Genomic DNA, 20,725 nt, shown 5'->3' on the forward strand with positions numbered 1-20,725 from the left:
CAGCGATAACAGCAGCTGCCGTCGAATTAGTTAAGGGTTTGCCGAACAAGATTTCTGGTGCAGAAATGTCCTATTAGCTAGCACTAGAGAAAACGGCAACTTCTGCAGTTCGCCAAGCAGGTTTGAAGCCTCTACTCAACAGGATCTCTTCCTGGACCATCTACACGACTGTATGATATTCGAGAGCGTACTTCTCCGAAGGCCAACAAGGTAAAGTATCTTCATTTCGCGATTGAGAGTTCGTGCTTTGAATGAAATTATCATGTGACATAGCTGTCCATAAGAAAAACTCATCAACTACATGCAAGCACTCAAGCAATTGTAAATTCCCTTGACAAACACATAGATAGCAGAACTTTCCCTGATCGTTGCCTTGTGGGACATTCTTAGTTGAGATAAGATTTAAATTACTTTCAATAAGAATCCAAATTGCAAACTCATTCATAACAATTTGACATCGCCATATAGAGACCAAAGGAAAACAGACAACTAATGCCCTTCAAACACACACACACAGGTCCTGATTGGCAATCTGATGTAAGAAGAATAGTCTCATAGCATTCTTGAGAACACGCCTAGTGAAGAATATAGCCGAAGACCGGTAGGCGATCTCCGGCTTTTCCCTAGTCCATTTGTTCTTGAGACCGGCACCTGGACAAGGTCTTTCTGGACACACTTGAGTATGTTCATTTGTATGAGAGAGGAGGGATGGGATGGCTTCACAAGAGCTATTTGAGCGGTGAGACGCTAAGTTCAGCTCAGATACTAACGTATAATCAATGGATGCCAAGGTCGTCCTGGTCATCTGTGTCATGATCGTGGCTACCAGTATGGATGATGAAGGACTCGTCAATGACAGTCCCGTTTCCTTGCTGGTTAGATCCTGACAACGAAGCAATTGATCCCTGTCAGTTGCACCATATCAGCTTCTGTACCGTGCCCTGATGCATCGCACTCCAAACACAATCGTTGACTTACGTGATGCATTGCTCCAAGCCCCATGGTATTTAAGTCAAAATCTCCTTCGCCTGTGTCGGAAACGCTTGAGCCCTGCCATGGAGAAGAGAAAGCTCCCAATCCTCCGTTGACTCCTCCAAAACCCCAGCTGCCTGCCCTTTCTGTGGTGTCATTGCCCTCGTTGTGCTGAAAGTAGGTAAGTTGTTGTTCGTTGGGAAAATATGTGTTTCTGGATTGTGTTTCGGTGGTCATATCGGCAATGCCAGTTACGTTGTCGAGAGCAGCCTGGTGTGCCATCAAAGGATTCAGGACAACATGATTCATACCACGAGCATGCAAGCTAACTCGAGGCTCGTTGCTAGCTTGCTCCCAGCTTGTTTTAACGTGTTCGACAGGGGTAGCTATAGTTAGAGCGCCCAGAAACTCTGGAAACGGCCATCCTCCGTACTCTGCCCATACATGGTTAATCCAAGGGCGTCCGAGAATCAAGGAAACGCCTAGTTGCATGGAGGTGCGTCTGTCAAGCACCAGCACTTCCATCGGCCAGGTGTCTTCTGGGCTTATTGGAATGCAAGAAACATATATGCAGCTTTCCTGCATGTAGTACGGCTCAATGGCGTTAACAAATTCGGCTGGATCTCAGAGGGACGTAAGTCCCGGATAATCGGACTCATATGCTGTGCGATATCGACTGGAACATAACTCTGAGGCCAAAAAGGACTAATCAGACATCTTAGAAATTCGGCCCAGTGTCCTTCCTTGGTCATCATTTTTATTTGGGTAAGAACTTCGCCGTACCGCAACGTGCTCTCCGTAATAAGACACGAACGGCGCCGACGCCAGCGATGTTGACCTGACATCATTTCGCGCTGCGGACCTTGCACCCAAGAAGACACGAAGTTCTAGATAAGGGGTATCAGTCAGTGAACAGTGATATCCTGGACGGAGGATGACAACTACCTGGGCACAGTTGGGATCGTAAATTAGATGTTGAGAACTAGAAAATCAGGAATTGTGGACGTATCTTTGGAGTATGATCCATGGGAAGGTTGCGTCCACAAAGGCTTGGTAGGTGTTGTCTACCCTCGATCATCGGGCGATGAGAATAATGATAGAGACAGATATTTTCGAGAATGACAAAGCCCATGGAAGGGCAGTTTATACAGAGAAGGCTGTGCGGACAAGGTGGTACGCGCACCAAGGAATGATTGAGATTCAGTCAGCAAGGTTGAGTAGCAGGAAGCTTGTGGGATGAGCGGGTCATGAGGGGAAATGGAGGGGAGATGCATCTTCACACTAGCAGAAGCATTCATATGATAGGGAGGGGATGCGTGCGGCTGCATGCTCGTAGTTGCCCAGCATCAGAGGGTTGGAGCTTTGAGGGTTGTCGAAATCAATGCGACATCCCTCTTGTATAGAGCTCTGATGAATCGGTCTGACGCAGAAGGTGAATGGAATTTCGTGCGCCTCGAGTATATAGCCCTCAGGATAACATTTCCATGCAACTTCGCACCAGCATATGTCTCGATCCACTTTGATATCAGTACAAAAAAAGTAAACGATACATGGAAATGTAACTGTTCTCAAGAGAACTATGAACTGCAACCTGGAAGTGTTATGTGCAGGATGGGGTAAGCAAACATAGGCCCTCGACTTTCAGCTTCCACATCAAGATGAGCGACTGCTCAAGTTGGGAACTGGAATTTTGCCGCCTACTGCTGCAGACAGCCATCCCGCGCTGCGCTAGTTTCTCGCATTTTCGTTATAGAACAGGGAAATTATTTGCCATATTTCCTTTTCTGTGAAACAGGTTGCAGGCTTTTCTGTGATTCGTCAACAGAATTTCAATGTGAAGATATCATTAATGATAGCAATCTTAGCTGACCAAACATGCTCACAGACATCATGGGATGCTCTGCTTCGCCCAAATAGTAACATGCCAGCCTGATTGCATACTGAAGGCAAATATAAAGGGTTTATTGTGAGGGGAGAATTAGGTATGCTGACAACAGTCTTTGTTCAGTCCGTTGCCTTCCCTTGCATCACTTGCACTTATATCTTGGCGTATGTATCGTATGTTACCTGTTTTGTGTTCTTTTTCATGACTTTCTTGGAGTCTAACAGTATATAGACAAGTTCAATCTCGATCAGTTCATCTATTGTCAACGACTTCTGTTGGTGCAGAGCGATCATGTATCGCCGACACCCACGTCACTGCAGTCCCATTGCCGCCACTCACTCTGCTGCCACTCGTCATAATCATCAGAAGAAATCGCAAAGCAATCGAGAAACCCAGCCCGTCAGTTATCTCCTAATTCCAACCTTGGAGTTCTAGTCACTGATCACCATTACAGAAATTCATCCGGATCCAGGCAACATCCACATACGGCCGGGCTGAATTTCTTGCCAGCAACGGGAGCTGGGAATTGCCTGTATCCTTTGACAAGAGCCAAGAAGTTAACACAATCACAACACAACTTCTTTACCAGATCACGGGGTGCGATCAATCTATCCTTGAGCTTGAAGCCAAGTCGCCGAACTGCTACATAAAGCTAGATTGGACTTTTCCTCGCTATAGCTACCCGCTATTTACAACTCGCCATCGGCTGGTGAGAGGAGACAAACCTTGTGTAACTTTCAACAATGATCTCACCTGGGCCAGAAATATTCTCCAGACCTCAACAACTCTAGGGCTTGCGGTTAAAGAGAGCATCCCATCACCTATGTCAACCTCAACATCACCAACTTTGTTAATGCAGACTAAGCCCAGGGCAACCATGCGGTTAGGGCCTGCATCTAGTGAGATTCAACCAGTGGTCGTTCGAACAGACATGACCAACATGAGTTCCCTTGAAGCTGGGTCGGTGCAACAACTACCACACGGTTATACATGCATGGCTTCTGAAATCACCCAGCTGATGTCTTCATCAACCTCTGCCTCGGATGAAGAAACATACTCCACTCCCCCTTCAGAAGCTGGAGATTATTGGGAAAAGATTCATTCCACAAGCCACAGCAATATGGGCCAAGAAAATAGCTTGAACACTTTGGCCTGGTATCCTACTAACGCATATTGTGACAGTCGCTCACTGGATCACACATGGGATTCTCAATCTTCTAAGTGCTTGATTGAGTCAATCCGCGGACAAAGAGTAGAAGCTTCCGAACTTTTCTGCCGCAACGAAGACACTAGTGGTCTTCTTGCAGTGCTCTCTGAGGCCTCTAATGGCTCAGCAGAGCTTTGGCATCACCCTTCAGGATTGCCTAATTTCTAGAGAGGAAAGCATATACACATCAGGAATTACGTTTGACTAATGAACATGCGATTAGTGATTAGTCCGCATTGTTGTAAACTCTCACGTCACGGTGAGAAAAAAAACAGTGCTTTATCTTTTTCTGGCCATTTTTCATTCCGTATTTTTCGAGATCTTTGTACTCATTTTGCCCTCAATTCCCTTCCAATGTGTTGCTCAGAAGACTGGATGTACCAAATATTTCTGGGACGTTAGTAGGACGAATGTTGAGGTTAAGAGGTTAGTAGAGGAGAATGACCAGGTGGAGGATTGAGGGTTATATTACTTGTTGGTCTTTTGCTATCAAATACACATTTGTCGGCTTTGTGATGAGGCTCTTTGGACGAGGCTCTGCCACTGGACAATCAACCTATATCTAACCGACCTTACGTACGTTCATCTACGTCCCCAATGAGCAACACAATACCTCTAATATTCGTCACTGCTCAGCCCTTCGAGCCAGTGTATGCAGGTTCACTCTAAGTTCTTCTGCTTGATGATTGTCGAATCCCTTTCGCATACTACACGCCCCCACAACATCAACTGGGCCCGCTTCATGGCTGGAGATGTCGCGTGCTTAGACTGTCATGCATGTTCGCTTGTTCAGCCCAGCTGAGGGAACACTGAATTGATGTCTGACAGTATCTTTTTAGTAAGCAAATTGGCCTATCAGAAATGACGTTTGATTTGCGCTACTGCCTTGTTGCCTTGTTTCCTATTCCAAGGGCCCTTCAGGCTCCTCGCTGGCCGTCCAACTCGCTCTATCCAGGAGTTTTCCTATCTTGACTTGATCAGCATGCCTTTTGTTGTCCATCCTAGTCTTCCTATCCCGTACTGTCTATCATATGCTGTCTATCCTGTAGGGTACTTCCCTCTCCTAACTCGACTAGCCTTGAGATTATGTCTCAATTATCCGGTTTTTGCCCGTCTACCCAATCCTCTCTAAGCCAACCTACCACAAAAATTCAATGACCAGCTAACAATTAACGTATCACTCAACTTCAGCCAAATTAAGCATAGCTAATCAATCATCCCCATCGAAACATCTCCCATCCCCTCCTGAAGCCATTGTGACTGCTCTTCTTGATTCTGCTGTCAAGTTCCTTCTTTTGGCCTTGCTTCGGAGGTTTCAAGACACTGAACCGTTGCCTCATGAGTTCACGCTCTATCAACTCGGACAAAAGTAGGTCCTCAAGTGTCTTCTTCGGACCCCATGGAGTAGTAACAGCAAGTTGTTGCTGCTCCCGAACATGGGGAAGCGCTGCTTGGGCTCCTGCCTTGGCAGAGAAGCGAGAGACTAGGCGCTGCACAGGGCTTAGAGCTTGCAGGTGCTCTCTCTATTGCATCAAGGCCTGATGGTCCTGTTGCAGCTCGATCTGCAAGGGGGCCAACATCTGCTGGTCCAGAAGCTGCTGTTGTGGAACCGGCTGCATCTGTGGGAGTTGGACCGAGTTTGCATCCTGTGAGGTCTGGGATTGTTCCTGGGTAGTTACCTCAGACTGCGACCATGGCTTCTGAGATTGGGCTTGCGTCTGTTGCCGCATGCGTAGCTGGCCGTGCAGTTCCTGCTGCTTGAACCTATCCCTCTCTTCACGTTGCTGGATTTGCACGCTCAATATCCTATTCTCCGTGTCTGCTGCAGTCTCTTGGGACTGAATCCGTTGGGGGAAGAAATTCGGCGAAGTCAACTGCGACCCCAAGTTAGCACCAAAATCAGCAGCAGCCGTTGCTTGGCTAAGCGTCGCAAAGTCGTCACTCAGGGCCTGTGGGTTTTGTTGCTGTTCCGAGGAGCTGGGATGGAAGCACATGGTAGCAATGTGATCGTCTCGTGCCTGAGGAACGTTACCAAGCTCCGGCCCGAAGATGTCTTGCAGCGTCTGGTCCGCCTGGTTGAATGCTGATTGGACAACCGGCTGGGCGATTGGTTGTGGTTGTGGTTGTGCTGTAGGCATTTGATGGGTCGAGGGGGGTGTCAGTTGGACTCCAGGGAGGGCTGACGCTTGTTGTGGAGACTGCTGCGACCGCCGCCGCCGCTTCTCCCCTTGCTGATGGTACAGCGACACAAGAAGGTTCTGGTAGGACACATTGCTCTGGCTTGTGGGCTGAGCAACGCCGCTTGGTAATTGGACCTGACAGCCGAAGCCCGCAGTCCTCGAAGCAGACGCAGCTACTGATTCCCCAGGATGTCAGCGATCTCAGAAAAGGTTGTTGAAAACACCCTTACCCCAGCTCTATCCCAACATCCACTGCTGCAGAGCGGCTAAGAGTGGAGTCCCCAAGCAGGTACCCGTGCGTTCTCCACGATTTGCGACATCCCGTCGTGTTGTGGCATGTCGCTTGAACTTTCAAGCACACCGGTACCCAGGGCTCCTGGCTTTCGAACTAGCGATCACGGAGAAGATTAGAATTGCACTACTCACTTGATGGTTTCGCCAATTTTCTAAATGGCTCGATGGCGTATCGCGAAGTTCCAGGCTTCAGCACGCTCAAGCTCCGAAGCTTCGTGGGCATCACGATCGTCCTCGCTGGAAGCATACCCCCCGTAGACTCTTCCAGGAACTCTGAACCAATGAAAAGATCGACGTTGATTTGTCCACGTTGTTCGTCGGGGAGGACCCATGCCTGCACAGACTGCCTGGGAATGCCGTGTGGTTCCTGCTCAAGAGTTAACTCCACGAAGTATTCAGCTAGGACAAGACCCCACGGTGTATCGGCGGGCTGGCTATCCTTAGGCAGTACCGTCGGCTCGATATTGAGGAACCTGACAACATCCATCGAAACGAGCGTATGTTTCATCCGCCGGGTAAAGAGGCCGAGAAAAGGGTGTTTCTTTCCAGGGGCCTTGGTGGTCGACACCATGACAGGCAGGATGACGTCCAGCAGCCCATTAAGAATCGACTGGTTATCAGGGGTCACGATATCCGGCAGGGTTGCTTGCATTCGCCATATCTCTTCCTGGCGTTCTTTGTCTAAATAGGCCTGGATACGCTCCTCGAGCTCGCTACGCCGTCTTGACGCCCTTTTGGTGGTGTTTCTTTCGGGTTTCTTAACCCCTCCCTCTTCCAGGTGTGAGGACTGCTGACAATAGACAGCATCAGACATAGTGCGCTTTCTTTGTTGCGTTCTAGGCACCATGTTGCCCAGTATGTCAAGTTTTCGGGGAAGGTAGCGAAGTAGTAGCACAAGAGGTGCTGGTGGTCAAAGATGTCGATTTGGTCGATTGTTTGTTTCTTGATAGAGATGGCGTTTAGTGAATCAGCGGTATTGTTTTAGGGTCGATCTGGTGAATGATAATAGAGTTGCTAACTTCTGATGCCTTTGCTGTTAGGCTGATGGGACTGAGATCCAGTGGTTGGCCGCAGGATACGAAGCGGACAAGAAAAAAAAGATTCCCAGACGTAACTTAGTAGCTCTTTTTTTGCTAAGGTTAATCGTTTTATAAGCAGGCAGGCTGTTCCATGTGATGATGACGGAAGGAGCAGCTGATTTTGCTGTTGTTCTCGCATCTCTACTGCAGTTGGATCATTTGCACTGATGTCATATTTGCTCTGCATTATCCGGATCGATCGCATCAGCGTAGTGAATGCCTACTCTCGGCGTTTTTGAGAGGATTACGAAGATGGGACATGGGACGACGAAATGGAATAAAACTCCAAATCAGAGTCAACATGATGATGCAGCAGGTCTTCCAAAGAACCATGCTCATGGTTTCGGTCCTCTGCTGAACTCCGGAACACAATGATGCCGGACCGTGACGAGAGAGCAGTCCGGCACACGATGAGGTAACTTGTAGTGGAAAAGCACACATATGTTTGCCACCATCCCAAGGCATTGCATGCAATATCATGCTCCTCATCGCGAATATACTCGTATCACTGAGCGGAAACTATCGTCACTACAGCAGATGCCTTCGGCGCGCGTTTCATCAAACACCAGTGGTACATGTTCTTAATGTTACATATTTTTTTCTTATAACGAACTCGTCGCTGTGTGCAAACACCGAGCTCCGTGTTTAACTCGGTGTTTCAACTGGAATAGCAGGGTGAGAGGTCGGCACCTAGTGAGGCCTACAACCAGAACCATATGGACAAGTGTTCTAATACTGCATCGCCAGGACTTTGGGAGGGGAAATAGATAGCCTTGTGCGTGCTTGCTCCGCTGTCTCAATCGCGCGAACGTCGAGACGCACCTCCTTGATATTAACACAGAGCCTCATGTCCATTGATATCTCTGCTACACAGGATATTTCCAGCGGTTTCAATTCATCTGGCTTAGTATACAAGTATTTACGTCAATGATGATATATCATGAGGGGTTTCTGCAAGATAGCGAACATGTCAGCTGCCAGGAGTGCTTCATGCCCGTAATGGTAATGGCTGCTGCATACATCACGGAGCCTGCAGGAAACATCTTAAGCATGTTTTCACCATGATCCTCATCACAATCGATTAATATTGTTGCTGCAGAACATTGATACTTCATTTAGTTGACCCGACGGGCATGCTACTTGGTCCAAAGCTGGGCTCCGCGCGCCGCCGTCCACTGAGATGGACCCTCCGTAAACGGCGCCAGGTTCCAATTATGCTCTCAGCCACAAGGGAACAGTGAGGAGCTCCTGAAGCGTGCACAGTGGCAGTCCGAACTTGATGCTCTAACGGGGGCTTCTCTAACCTGTAGGTCGCATGGTAGGCGGCCAACATGCCACCCTCTAACGGCCAACCACCCTGCTCTCTGCATCGTGTAGTGTGCATAGAGAACTTGAGCCTCCATCATGAGGATCGTGATTCATGCACCACCATATGTCGTGCTAGCCGGGGAGCGAGCTGCGGGGAGATATTACTGCAGGCTGCAGCAACAGTGAGCAGTGTCTCTGTTGTAGTAAAGGGGGTGAGTAGAATTGCTTGACCCACCAGTCACAGCAATCACAATCTTCATGATGTGCCTCCTTCAAGATTGCTAATTTGTGTTTCGCAAAGCTGCCTAGTTTTAGTTAAAGAGTCCGAAGAGGGGTTCGGCCTGTTGGACAAAATTGAGGCTCTTAAGAGACCCGGCTGGTCTCGACTCTGGTTAAGGGTTGAACCGGCTCTAAGCGTGATTAGCCTTGTCTGCTTCCGACTCCCTAACCCTCACAGAATCTACCGACATGCTGATGCACGTAGTTCTGTTAATGACGCGGGAGTTGAAGGTCTAGCCCAATGATCGCTTCTGACCATTGCTACGCACAACGACTACACCCTCGTAAGCTTGATCCCCGCAGTGACGATAAGGCGACTACAAGGCAACCAACGATCACTACATGGAATGCTACTTTAATCCCGAATCTGCATTCATCGACTCACCGGCACTGTTCGGCCTCAAAACAATTACATTCGGTCGGTGTGATAGCGGCTCTCCATCTTGTCAGCTGCGACTTAACGAACAAGGCAACAGATAGGGTAAGAAGGCAACCAAAGACGCCTTATGCTTGTTCCAAATTACAACCCGCAAAAGACAGGGCGAGTGGTGCTGACGGCGACGATACCGGAGCGTGCTCTGCATCATGGTGCCAGTAACATCTCGATGCCCATGCCATTGAGTCGTCGTCTCAGCTTCATTCAATCCTTAGCGACTTCAGCCTCAGAACTTCAACTGAAAGCTCGCAGTGTGTCACTTGTGCTTTTAAAATACTTCCGGTCATGATTCCAACATGGGCCAAGGTTACCTACCTTACTGCCCAGCATCCGGTCAAACGACTACCCAAGCACTTGCTCTTGACAAGCAGAGCCGCGTGAAATGCTTAGTGAAAGTGAATTTTTTTCATCTATGACAAGAAATGTAATTAGCATCGAGGTCTCCTGCTGTGCTCTCAGGGTTAGGGCAGACGCTCAGACGTATAGAATGGAAAGGGGGGGGAAACACCCCCGGTTACCACGGAAACGAGATAACGTTCATTGTTTTCATCTCCTGGTGTCAAACATCGCTAACATAAAAACAGAAACACAGAATTCGAGTAAGATATTTGAATCCATAATGCAATAATCAGTTCATGTATTTTCTGTTCAGATATCGAGCAAGAACAGAAGGAGAAAACCACTATCTTTCCTTGACTGACCAAACGCCCAGTAAAGTATGACCCTGTGCATCAGCGAACAAGCGCCACGTGCTACGACACGTGGTTTGTGTCTTGAAGAAACATAGACGGCGTTTGATCTTGCACAAGAACGAAGAAGGTTGGAAGATCTGCCAATTACAATGGTGTGGCGTCACGGTCGGCTGCGGTTAAGGTGGTTTGCTGTTTATGATGTTTCACAGTAGCTTTCATGATGCCTGAGGCAGGTGAAATGTGATGACTTCATTCCAGCCTTCGTGGTTAAGAGACTTCAATCACAAAGGAGATAGTGGACAAAGTTCACACCTGTCTTTGGGGCACTGGTAGCGGGAAATATGCAGCGATGGCCAATAAATACTGAACTAGCCAGCAAGGTGCACAACTAAAGTTTTGTCATGTGAAACTAGATAATATTTCGCAATACGAGAAAAACTGCAACATGATGGAAGAAGCCGAAAGTTCGCAATGTCACTTGTTGGTTCTAAGGTCACATCAGATCACAGAAGGGATGTCGAGAAGCTTGGAGGTGCGCGGCAGAAGGCAAAGTGCAAAATTGCAGCTTGAAGGGCTTAGAGAGTGACCAAATATGTTTGTTGCTAGAACGCTTAGGGGAAACCAGGCAGGGCTGGCAAGTGTAGAGAAATATCTTGTTGCTGTCATCATCACTTCACAGAGCACACAAGGAACAGAACACTCAGAAACAATGATATAGGGGGAATCTATAAAATGACACTGAACTAATTACTCTTTCTTTTCCTTTTCCCAATCCTAATATCTCCCTCTAAAGTTCATCATGGCTCTCCGGTTCATCATCCGCGCCACCCGCGGAGCCGCCCGAGTACAGCTTGCTGGTGATGGGATAGGCAACATTCGACAGTTTCTCCTTCTGCTCCTCGAAGTCCTCAGTGGTAGCAGTGGCGGCTGTTTTATTGTTAGCAACATGTTCGGAACAGGATAACCAAAGGGAGGTGCAGGTGAACTCACCATTCTCATCCAGCCAATCCAGAGCCTCCTTGACGGCGTCAAGGATGGTCTCCTTGTCCTCAGCCGAAATCTTCTTGCCCAGACCATCCTCATCGTTGACCTGGTTCTTGAGGCTGAAGGCATAGTTCTCCAGTGCATTGCGGGCCTCAATACGCTCACGAGTGGCCTTGTCCTCTTCGGCGTACTTCTCGGCCTCGGCAATCATGCGGTCAATCTCCTCCTGGGTGAGACGACCCTTGTCGTTGGTGATGGTGATGGACTCGGACTTGCCGGTGCCCTTGTCGACGGCCGACACCTTCAGGATACCGTTGGCATCGAGCTCGAAAGTAACCTCAATCTGAGGAACACCACGAGGAGCCGGAGGAATACCGGTGAGCTCAAATTTGCCGAGCAGGTTGTTGTCCTTGGTCAGAGAACGCTCGCCCTCGTACACCTGGATCAAGACCGTAGGCTGGTTGTCGGCGGCGGTCGAGAAGATCTGGCTCTTGCGGGTCGGGATGGGGGTGTTGCGCGGAATGAGCTTGGTCATGACACCGCCAGTGGTTTCAATACCAAGGGTGAGCGGGTTGACGTCCATGAGGACGATCTCCTCAGTACCCTCCTCACCGCTCAGAACACCAGCTTGGACGGCAGCACCGAAGGCGACAGCCTCATCAGGGTTGATACCCTTGCTAGCCTTCTTGCCACCGAAGAACTCCTCAATAAGGGCCTGGACCTTGGGAATACGAGTGGAACCGCCAACGAGGACGATGTCATCGATGTCGCTCTTACTGAGTTTAGCATCCTTGAGCACCTGCTCAACGGGCTTGAGAGTCTTCTTGAAAAGATCCATGTTCAGCTCCTCAAACTTGGCGCGGGTCAAGGTCTCAGAGAAGTCAATGCCCTGGAAGAACGACTCGATCTCAATCCGGGTGGACATCTGGCTCGAGAGGGTACGTTTGGCCTTCTCCGCCTCACGCTTGAGCTTGCCCATGGCTTTCGGGTCGGTGGTGACATCGACACCGTGCTTCTTGTTGAAGAGCTTGGCGAAGTGGTTGATGATACGCTGGTCAAAGTCCTCACCACCAAGGTGGGTATCACCGGCAGTGGCCAGGACCTCGAAGACACCCTGGTCGATCGAAAGGAGGGAAACATCGAAAGTGCCACCACCAAGGTCGTAAACGATGATCTGGCGCTCACCCTGGGTCTTGTCAAGGCCATAGGCGATAGCGGCGGCGGTGGGCTCGTTGACGATACGGAGGACGTTGAGGCCAGCAATAGTTCCGGCATCCTTTGTAGCCTGACGCTGGGCGTCGTTGAAGTAGGCGGGAACGGTAACGACGGCATGGGTAACCTTCTTGCCCAGGTAGCTCTCAGCGGTCTCCTTCATCTTGGAGAGAACCATGGCCGAGATCTCCTCAGGAGTAAAGATCTTCTCCTCGCCCTTAACCTTGACGGAAACAACAGGCTTGTCATCCTTGTTGATGACCCTAAATTCCCTAAGTTAGCAAATATGTCCCCCTGCACAATATCGAAAAACCACACATACTTGTAGGGGAAGTGCTTGATATCATTCTGAACGTCCTTATCCGACCACCTCCGGCCAATCAGGCGCTTGATGTCAAAAATAGTTCTGTGCGGGTTCGCAGCCGCCTGATTCTTGGCGGCATCACCAACGAGTCTCTCCTCATCGGTGAAGGCGACATAGGACGGAGTGATACGGTTGCCTGGGGGTAGGGTCAGCAGGTGTCCACAGGGCAGGCAAAAAGAGAAGGTCGTGCAGTTTCAAAACATACCCTGATCGTTGACCAGAATCTCAACCTTGCCCTTCTGCATCACACCAACGCAACTGCCAACCGTTAGTTTCCACTCGCTCATGATTTGATCAACCCAGTCCAAAGTTGCCACGGTGTCCTCTCAGCACCGGCACCCCAGGGGCAAACAGTATCAGAATGGGAAAGAGATCTCGACATCGTGGTCGGGTGCAGGCATCTTAGTCTCGGGAAGAAAACTTACGAGTAGGTAGTACCCAGATCCTACAGATCTCGTGTTAGCTCTGCTGTCATAATGTGCGAAGCGGGGCTTTGGGAATCTGATCTCGAGAGCGCAGGAAGTAGGGGAAGATCACGTACAATACCGATAACAGTGCCATAATCCGCTACATCGTCGGCAGCTTTCACCTGCTGGACGAAACCCAACGAGAATAGAAGCACAAAGAAGCCAATGAAGCTGAGGCCAAGGGCCCAGCTCCGTGATCTGCGCTCCATGATGGAGGCGGTCTCTGTCTATGTGTAGGGAAGTAGGAGCTCTTGTGACTCTGCTTGCAGGTGTTGAAGAAGTCACTAGCAGACAAAGAGAAGGGAGCAGAAATCTAGATGGTTAGAGAGTGGCGGTTGGTTGATGCTGTCGCCCCTTGATGGCCACGTTCCTCAGCCCCAGTCCTACGACGGTGGTACTTGGTGCAGAAGAAGGGCGGGTCTGGGAGATTCCAGAACGTCAATGGACTCTGGAGGGACAAGTGTTGTGAGGACAAGAAGAGAATTGGGGAAGGAAAAGCAAGAAGAATCCGAGACGTTGTTGAATCGGTCAGTTTTAAATTTTTGGGACCCCGAGAATGGGAAATCTGTCCTTATGTTGGCTTGAGGCCACTCAAGGCTCTCCGCATTGGCCAAGGCCTGGGGCTGCCCAGGATTGGTTTTGCCGCTGCTGGCTGGCGGGAGCTCCATCCGATCCCAGAGTCTCCACGAAGAAGTAGTACTGGGTACCTTCAGCCTTGCAATCTATTACCGATAAATATCACAATAGGGAGTACCAGTACCTAAGCCAGATCTCACACTTGACCCATGCTTACGCCAAAGCCTGCCACTTCCCCTGCATGCTGTTTTTGAGGCCAGTTGTTTGTTTCTCTGGTTGGTAACTTCAACGCCCTACCTGTCCACATTCAGCTTGGTCGAAGCGCACAAAGAGGATTGCTCATGCTACTGTGGGTTCATGCCATGTTTCTGCTCAATCTAAGAATCCATCTCATCTTTTCTCAATAATGCATGTCTTCCGTTCACAAAGCAGTAACTTCAAAAGACCCTCAAGAACCCTTAAGAACAGACCGATGCCTTCGCAATGCAACATGCCCACTCACTCTAGATCCGATCTGACTTTCGGCTTTTCCACCCGTTTCCAAAGACTGCCCCAGATCATGTCCCATTTTTAGCCTTCTCTCAAGGGGTGCCGCAAGTCCGGAGAGAGAGGAAGGAGAGATCCTTGGAAACAAGCCCCTGGTTTGCCGCTGCAGCACTTTGGCAAGCGCCAAGCCCCCTCCCGCAGCATGGATGCCTCGCAATGGGACTGCTGTACATGTTGCCCCCTTTGTTTCTGCCAGAGTGGCCTTTTCAAAGAATCAATGGACCTTCCCATGGCTACAGAGCATGCACGCAGTCCAGCCAATGTTGATCAACTGGAATTAATCCTCCCGTATCACGGTTCCGTAGCTATGGTATATGACTCTACGCATCCGTCCTAATCATCAGTCATGTACTAACTGGCTGTTTTGACACAAAAAACTTCCCTTCGTGACTCTGCACAAAATGCAAGGATGGTAATGATTGGTCCTAAATGTACACGGCATGCTTTGCCTGAGACTTACCTACACTAGCCTGTCCATACTTATAAAGTACTGGAATAAGCCACCAAGGGGTTTAGGGAACGGTGGCAATATTTCTATGTCCATAAACCTAATAAAAAGACACAGTAACCGGCCATTAAGAAAAGATGACACGTAGATCGCTAAGCATTCAAGTGTCCACCAGTATTCCTTGAGCAGGAGAAGAGGGAAACATGGTGTTGAGACTGAAGTTCGTTCATCAGGCTTTTTCATGTAAAAGCCGACAGTGTCAAAGCCCTTCATAAAGCCACATCAGGGGAGCACTCTAAGATCACATCATTCTGGCCAAGCAAGTAGCTTCCAGTCCTAGACACTATATAGCCTTCCTGACCCCTTACTCCAACAGCCCAGCAGCCACAGTCTCACCACCTCTCCGCAACACCACTCTCTGACCAGCTTCCAACGGAACCGTGTCCTGGACTTCAACCTTAATGCGCGCAACCTGGCCCTTCCTAATGGCCTGAGGAAACTTCTTGGTCACTGCGCCCGTAGCTCGATCTAGCACGGCAACCAACTTCGTAACCTTCCCTGAGGCGTGCAGCCTGCCGCGATGCACATCGACAGGCATGGGCCAAAACATGTCCCAGGCGAGAGCCTTCATGGTGAACTCCTTCATCACCTTGACTGGATGGTTGGGATCACAGACAACGTCACCAATCGAGACATATTCCTGGATGATGCCGTCTAAGGCGATCTCGGCATGTTGGCCCGCGACGGCCCAGTCGACCGGCTCGCCACCATTGGTGTTGATAGCTTTGACATATGCCATTTGGTTCGCTGGCAGAAGCAGCAGCTTCTCGCCGACTTGGACACAACCTTGTTCCAGGCGGCCCAAGATTGTTACGGGGGACTGCATGGTGCTGTAGACCTCTGAGATAATCATACGTAGTGGCTTTCTCAGCTCGCGCGGTTTAGGGTCAGAAGCTTCCAGCTCCTGAATGAGAGTGCGTCCAGCGTACCATGATGCTGCTGGGTCAGTGGAGCGGTTAACGATGTTATCACCCTTGAGGGCAGAGACAGGAACAAAGGCGATCTTGTCAAGTTGAAAACCGAGGCGTTTGAAGAAACCCGTGATCTGATCTTTGATTTCTTCAAAACGCTCACGGGACCAGTTGACCATATCAAGCTTGTTGATGGCCACGATCAGGCGGAAGACGCCCATGCTCCGGAGCAGAATGATGTGTTCATAGGTTTGACCCCTGAGGCCGGCTTCAAAATTACCCTCTTTGGCATCGATGACGAGAATTGCGAAATCTGCTTGACTGGCCCCTGCGATCATGTTCGGGATGTAGTCTCGGTGACCAGGTGCGTCGAGAATGAGAAAAGACATCCTCTCTGTTTCGAAACGGTTCATCGCAATGTCGATGGTTACACCATGAGCTCTCTCATCCTCACGAGAGTCCATGACCCAGGCAAGCGCAAATGAACCCTTGCCTATAATCTCAGCTTCCTTGCGCAGCTTGTCAACTGCTCGTTCGTTCACTATCTTGAGATCGAGTAGAAGCCGACCCATCATAGTACTCTTGCCAGAGTCCACATGGCCGACGACGACAAAACTGGCGCTCTTTTTCTGTTGACTCTTAGTATACTCAGCTGGAACATCGAGGTTTCTGCTTTTGGGAAGCACCGCATCACTAATTTTAAGTTCGCTGACTTTGTCGGTCACTTGGGCTGCTGATGCTTGTTTCGTAGACAGTGCTGTCGCTGTCGACTTCTTCTTGGGTTGGGCGGGAGCGGCATTCTTCTTTCCAGCTGTTACGGAGACTATTAGTGTCTGCGTTAGCGTGCGCTCTTCCCCATGCGCGAACCTTTCGCTTGGGCCTGAAGAACAATATCATCCGGACTAGGCTTGGAGAAGGCGTCGATGACCGACTGGGGCAAGTCTGGGTATAGCGCAAAGTACTCAGGCAGCTTGCGCTTGCGGCTGGAGTCCTTTTCTAAGGGGGAGGCGAAGAGAGTTTGTGCAAATGAGGATTGAGGAGCCTTGTCGATTGGACGGTTATCTTCTGACAGTGATAGCGTTGACGGAGTCGCTGATGTTGACAAGGAGGGTATCGATGAACCCGTCAGACCAGGCTCATTGGCGGCCAAGGGCACACGACCTTGCGCAGCCGACTGTGCTGTTTTGAGCCGCCTTCCAAAAGCTCCAGCCATGGACGCAGTTCCCCTGGAGGAAGTTGTCGTTGTTTCGTTGACCGACAGCTCCTTTAACTTAGACTGTGCTTGTTCCACGTCGGCAGCGGCCCTCTCCTCAGCCTTCTTCTCACCGGCTTTCTTTTCTTCGGCCTTTTTCTTTCTTGCCGCCGCCAGCGCTTGCAATTTAGACATCTTGGGAGCCGCTCCTGAACCTCCGAGAAGCCCACCCCGGGGCACATGGGGAGGAATAAATGTGGTTTCCCGGTGCTTCGGGATGTTTCCCCACGGCATATCCCAAAACAGCGAGGCCAGGGACTGTCGGGGTTGGGGAGAGATGGGCATGCCGGGAGCAAAGACAGAAGTGGCGAACTCACCATTGGGCTGCTGAGGGGGAGGCGGCTTTTTCTTCGGTGCTGGAGGATTGATGTACTTCTTGATGAGGTAGTTAACTGTCTTTTCGACGTCGTAATAGTAGTACCAGAGCGATTCCTCAATCTGAGCCACTGTGACCTTGCCCGCTTCAACACCAAGAGCAGCCTGAACCTCGGCGACTCCGCGGGCCATCATGGCGCGATCCTCGGGGCTCAAGTCATCCTCCTCCTCTTCTGCGGAATAATCGTAGTCATCCAGCCCATCCTCGATATCCAGGTTTTTGACATTTCGGTGCCGCGACATCTTGGACTTGTGCGAATAGTTGGCCACAGAAGCGCCTTGATCGATGCTTTGAGCTGGTAATTCAAAGTGCTGATCGCGAGCTGAGAGGAGACCAGGAGATACGGTATTTAAGCGAGTCGAACGAGGAGATCTGGATCAACAGCGGTAATCAAGCAGGTTTTAATAGCAAGGGGTCGGGCAGGACGGGTAATCGGCAAGTAGCTGACGCTGGGGAACGACGCAACTTCGCCAGCGCTGGGTAAAATTAAGAACCAGTCAACGCCAGAGATTTCACTACCCCTGAATCTTGTCGTTGTTGTCGCAGGTGTAGTTGTGACTTATGATGGCACCCTCAATTGCGAGTTGGAGCTCATAGGTCCCTGGAGTCACTCAACATACGGATGTGGATGCGAGCATATGGTGGGGTTCTGCCCCTCCATCCAACCCAGCTGGCCCAAGCTGGTGCCTTGTTATCATACAGCAAAGGAAGGCGGTGAGCCACAGCGCGGGGTAGCTGGTCATGATTCTGCCACAATCCGCCGCCTTCTGTCTCCACCTAGCGTAGTCCTGGCCAGAGGGGCGCCTTAATTTTTTGGGCTCTATGGAAGCTTTGACGACAGTGACTAGCGACCAGTCCCTGCTGTCGCGTACCTTCTAACAGTGGGGAATCAAATCCGCCCGTGCCTGTCTCCCAACTCCAGTCCCTTCCCAAACTTTGACCTCTAGAGACTTCATCGGTTTCTTCCATACCACGCCTGCATTTCTTGAGAAACACAAATAGGCGCCGCCAAAATGGGTTCCATGAGTATGTCCAGCTTCCCACTACGCCCCCTGCCTGCCCCGCAGAGATTTGAAGCTGGCTAACGGTTGGTACCCAGATATCGACCTGTCCAACGGTAACGACATCCTCTCTCCGACCTGTCATGCCCATTCGCTCACCGTCGCCGTCTTCCTACTTCATCAAGCATGCTGACTTACATGTGCAACAGCGACGGTGATGAAGGACGAGCAGGGGCGGCCCTTCATCGTTGTCAGAGAGTCGGTACCCCCTCGTCGTCTCTCCAGAACCTTCTCCCGTTAACACTACCCCCTCGATGCTGACCCCTCTCTCAGTCAGGGAAAGAAGAAGCGCCAGCATGGCAATGAAGCTGTCAAAGCCCACATCCTCGCCGCCCGCACCGTCGCCAACATTATCAAGACATCACTAGGACCCCGCGGTCTCGACAAGATCCTCATCTCCCCCGACGGCGATATCACAGTAACAAACGATGGCGCTACCATTCTTCAGCAAATGGAGATTACGAACCATGTTGCTAAGCTGCTGGTTGAGCTGTCAAAATCACAAGATGATGAAATTGGGGACGGCACCACCGGCGTCGTTGTCCTGGCCGGCGCTCTGCTGGAACAGGCAGCAGAGCTAATCGATAAGGGCATCCATCCCATCCGTATTGCCGATGGTTACGACCAGGCTTGCGATATTGCCTGCGCTGAGCTAGACAGGATCTCAGACGTGATTGAGTTCGACAGGGAGAACACGGAGAACCTCATCAAGGTGGCGAGGACAAGCTTGGGCAGCAAGATCGTCTCGAAGGCTCATGACCAGTTCGCCAAGATTGCGGTTGATGCTGTCCTGTCAGTTGCCGATCTGGAGCGCAAAGATGTTGACTTCGACCTGATCAAGGTGGATGGCAAGGTCGGCGGTTCGCTCGAGGACACGATGCTCGTCAAGGGCGTTATCATCGACAAAGACTTCTCCCATCCCCAGATGCCCTCAGAGGTTCGCGACGCCAAGATCGCAATCCTGACGTGTGCCTTTGAGCCGCCCAAGCCGAAGACAAAGCACAAGCTCGAGATCAGCACCGTGGAAGAGTTCAAAAAGTTGCAGAACTATGAGCGAGAGAAGTTCGTTGAGATGATCCAGCAAATAAAGGATGCCGGCGCGAACCTTGCCATTTGCCAATGGGGTTTTGATGATGAGGCAAATCACCTGCTCCTTCAGAACAACCTCCCTGCCGTCAGGTGGGTTGGTGGCCCTGAGATTGAGCTGATTGCCATCGCTACCAACGGCCGGATTGTGCCGCGCTTCGAGGACCTCAGACCTGAGAAGCTTGGTACTGCCGGTCTTGTTCGGGAAATCACCTTCGGTACGACCCGGGAGAAGATGCTTGTCATCGAGGAGTGTGCCAATACTCGGGCTGTCACCGTTTTCGTCCGGGGTAGCAACAAGATGGTAAGTATCCTTCACACCCAAGACCCTATATCTCATCTAACCACCCCTACAGATCATCGACGAAGCCAAGCGCTCGCTGCACGATGCTCTCTGCGTTGTGCGAAACCTGGTACGCGACAACCGCGTTGTCTATGGCGGCGGCTCTGCCGAGGTCGCCTGCAGCCTGGCCGTCGAGGATGCGGCTGTTAAGACTCCCGGCTTAGAACAGTACGCGATGCGCGCGTTCGCCGAGGCTCTCGACACCATCCCAATGACTCTGGCCGAGAACAGTGGTCTAAATCCCATTGCCACTCTGGCCGAGATCAAGAGCCAGCAGGTCAAGGATCCGGCCGCCCGTGGCCGTGTCGGTGTTGACTGCATGGGTACTGGCAAGAACAACATGAAGGAGGCGTTTGTCATTGACCCGCTCATCGGTAAGAAGCAGCAGCTGATGCTGGCAACCCAGCTGTGCCGCATGGTGCTCAAGGTCAACAATGTCATTGTGTCCGGATCTGGTGAGGAGGAATTTTAAGTGCGGCGTAGGCAGATAGATAAAATGAGTCAGTGGTTGTGTAAATGTAGATGGATATATCTTGGCGTGGATAAACGGCATGGCGATGTAGGCTGGCGAGTGAAATTGCTGGTTGTCGGCCCTAGCCAAGTCAAACAAACTGTAATTCCAATCCCTTTAGTCTTTTCATAGGCGATTGCATTCTCCCCAAATAGCAGACCATTCTTTGGCAATCTCCAGCAGCAAATAGGTCAGG

At 50.5% G+C, this 20,725-nt stretch overlaps 4 protein-coding genes across 4 annotated transcripts; 1 reads left to right on the forward strand and 3 right to left on the reverse strand.

Moving 5' to 3' along the window:
- Nucleotides 1-5,587: 5,587 nt before the first annotated feature.
- Nucleotides 5,588-7,385, reverse strand: CTHT_0044190 (uncharacterized protein; the record flags this gene model as incomplete). Its single annotated transcript, XM_006694748.1, has 2 exons — nt 5,588-6,420; nt 6,671-7,385. The coding sequence occupies 2 exons, from the start codon at nt 7,383-7,385 to the stop codon at nt 5,588-5,590; spliced, it is 1,548 nt and encodes a 515-aa protein (XP_006694811.1).
- Nucleotides 7,386-11,119: 3,734 nt separating this feature from the next.
- CTHT_0044200 (uncharacterized protein) lies at nt 11,120-13,568 on the reverse strand (the record flags this gene model as incomplete). Its single annotated transcript, XM_006694749.1, has 6 exons — nt 11,120-11,259; nt 11,323-12,791; nt 12,851-13,028; nt 13,098-13,150; nt 13,318-13,337; nt 13,434-13,568. The coding sequence occupies 6 exons, from the start codon at nt 13,566-13,568 to the stop codon at nt 11,120-11,122; spliced, it is 1,995 nt and encodes a 664-aa protein (XP_006694812.1).
- A 1,725-nt stretch (nt 13,569-15,293) lies between these two features.
- On the reverse strand, nt 15,294-17,770 carry CTHT_0044210 (putative elongation factor; the record flags this gene model as incomplete). Its single annotated transcript, XM_006694750.1, has 2 exons — nt 15,294-16,711; nt 16,768-17,770. 2 exons carry the CDS (start codon nt 17,768-17,770, stop codon nt 15,294-15,296), a joined length of 2,421 nt encoding a protein of 806 aa, XP_006694813.1.
- A 771-nt stretch (nt 17,771-18,541) lies between these two features.
- On the forward strand, nt 18,542-20,490 carry CTHT_0044220 (T-complex protein 1 epsilon subunit-like protein; the record flags this gene model as incomplete). The annotated part of the gene is made up of 5 exons (XM_006694751.1): nt 18,542-18,554; nt 18,628-18,645; nt 18,739-18,787; nt 18,863-19,979; nt 20,032-20,490. 5 exons carry the CDS (start codon nt 18,542-18,544, stop codon nt 20,488-20,490), a joined length of 1,656 nt encoding a protein of 551 aa, XP_006694814.1.
- Nucleotides 20,491-20,725: the final 235 nt, after the last annotated feature.

The sequence above is a fragment of the Thermochaetoides thermophila genome (assembly GCF_000221225.1).
Source record: "Thermochaetoides thermophila DSM 1495 unplaced genomic scaffold scf7180000011818, whole genome shotgun sequence".
NCBI classification, from domain to species: Eukaryota; Fungi; Ascomycota; class Sordariomycetes; order Sordariales; family Chaetomiaceae; genus Thermochaetoides; species Thermochaetoides thermophila.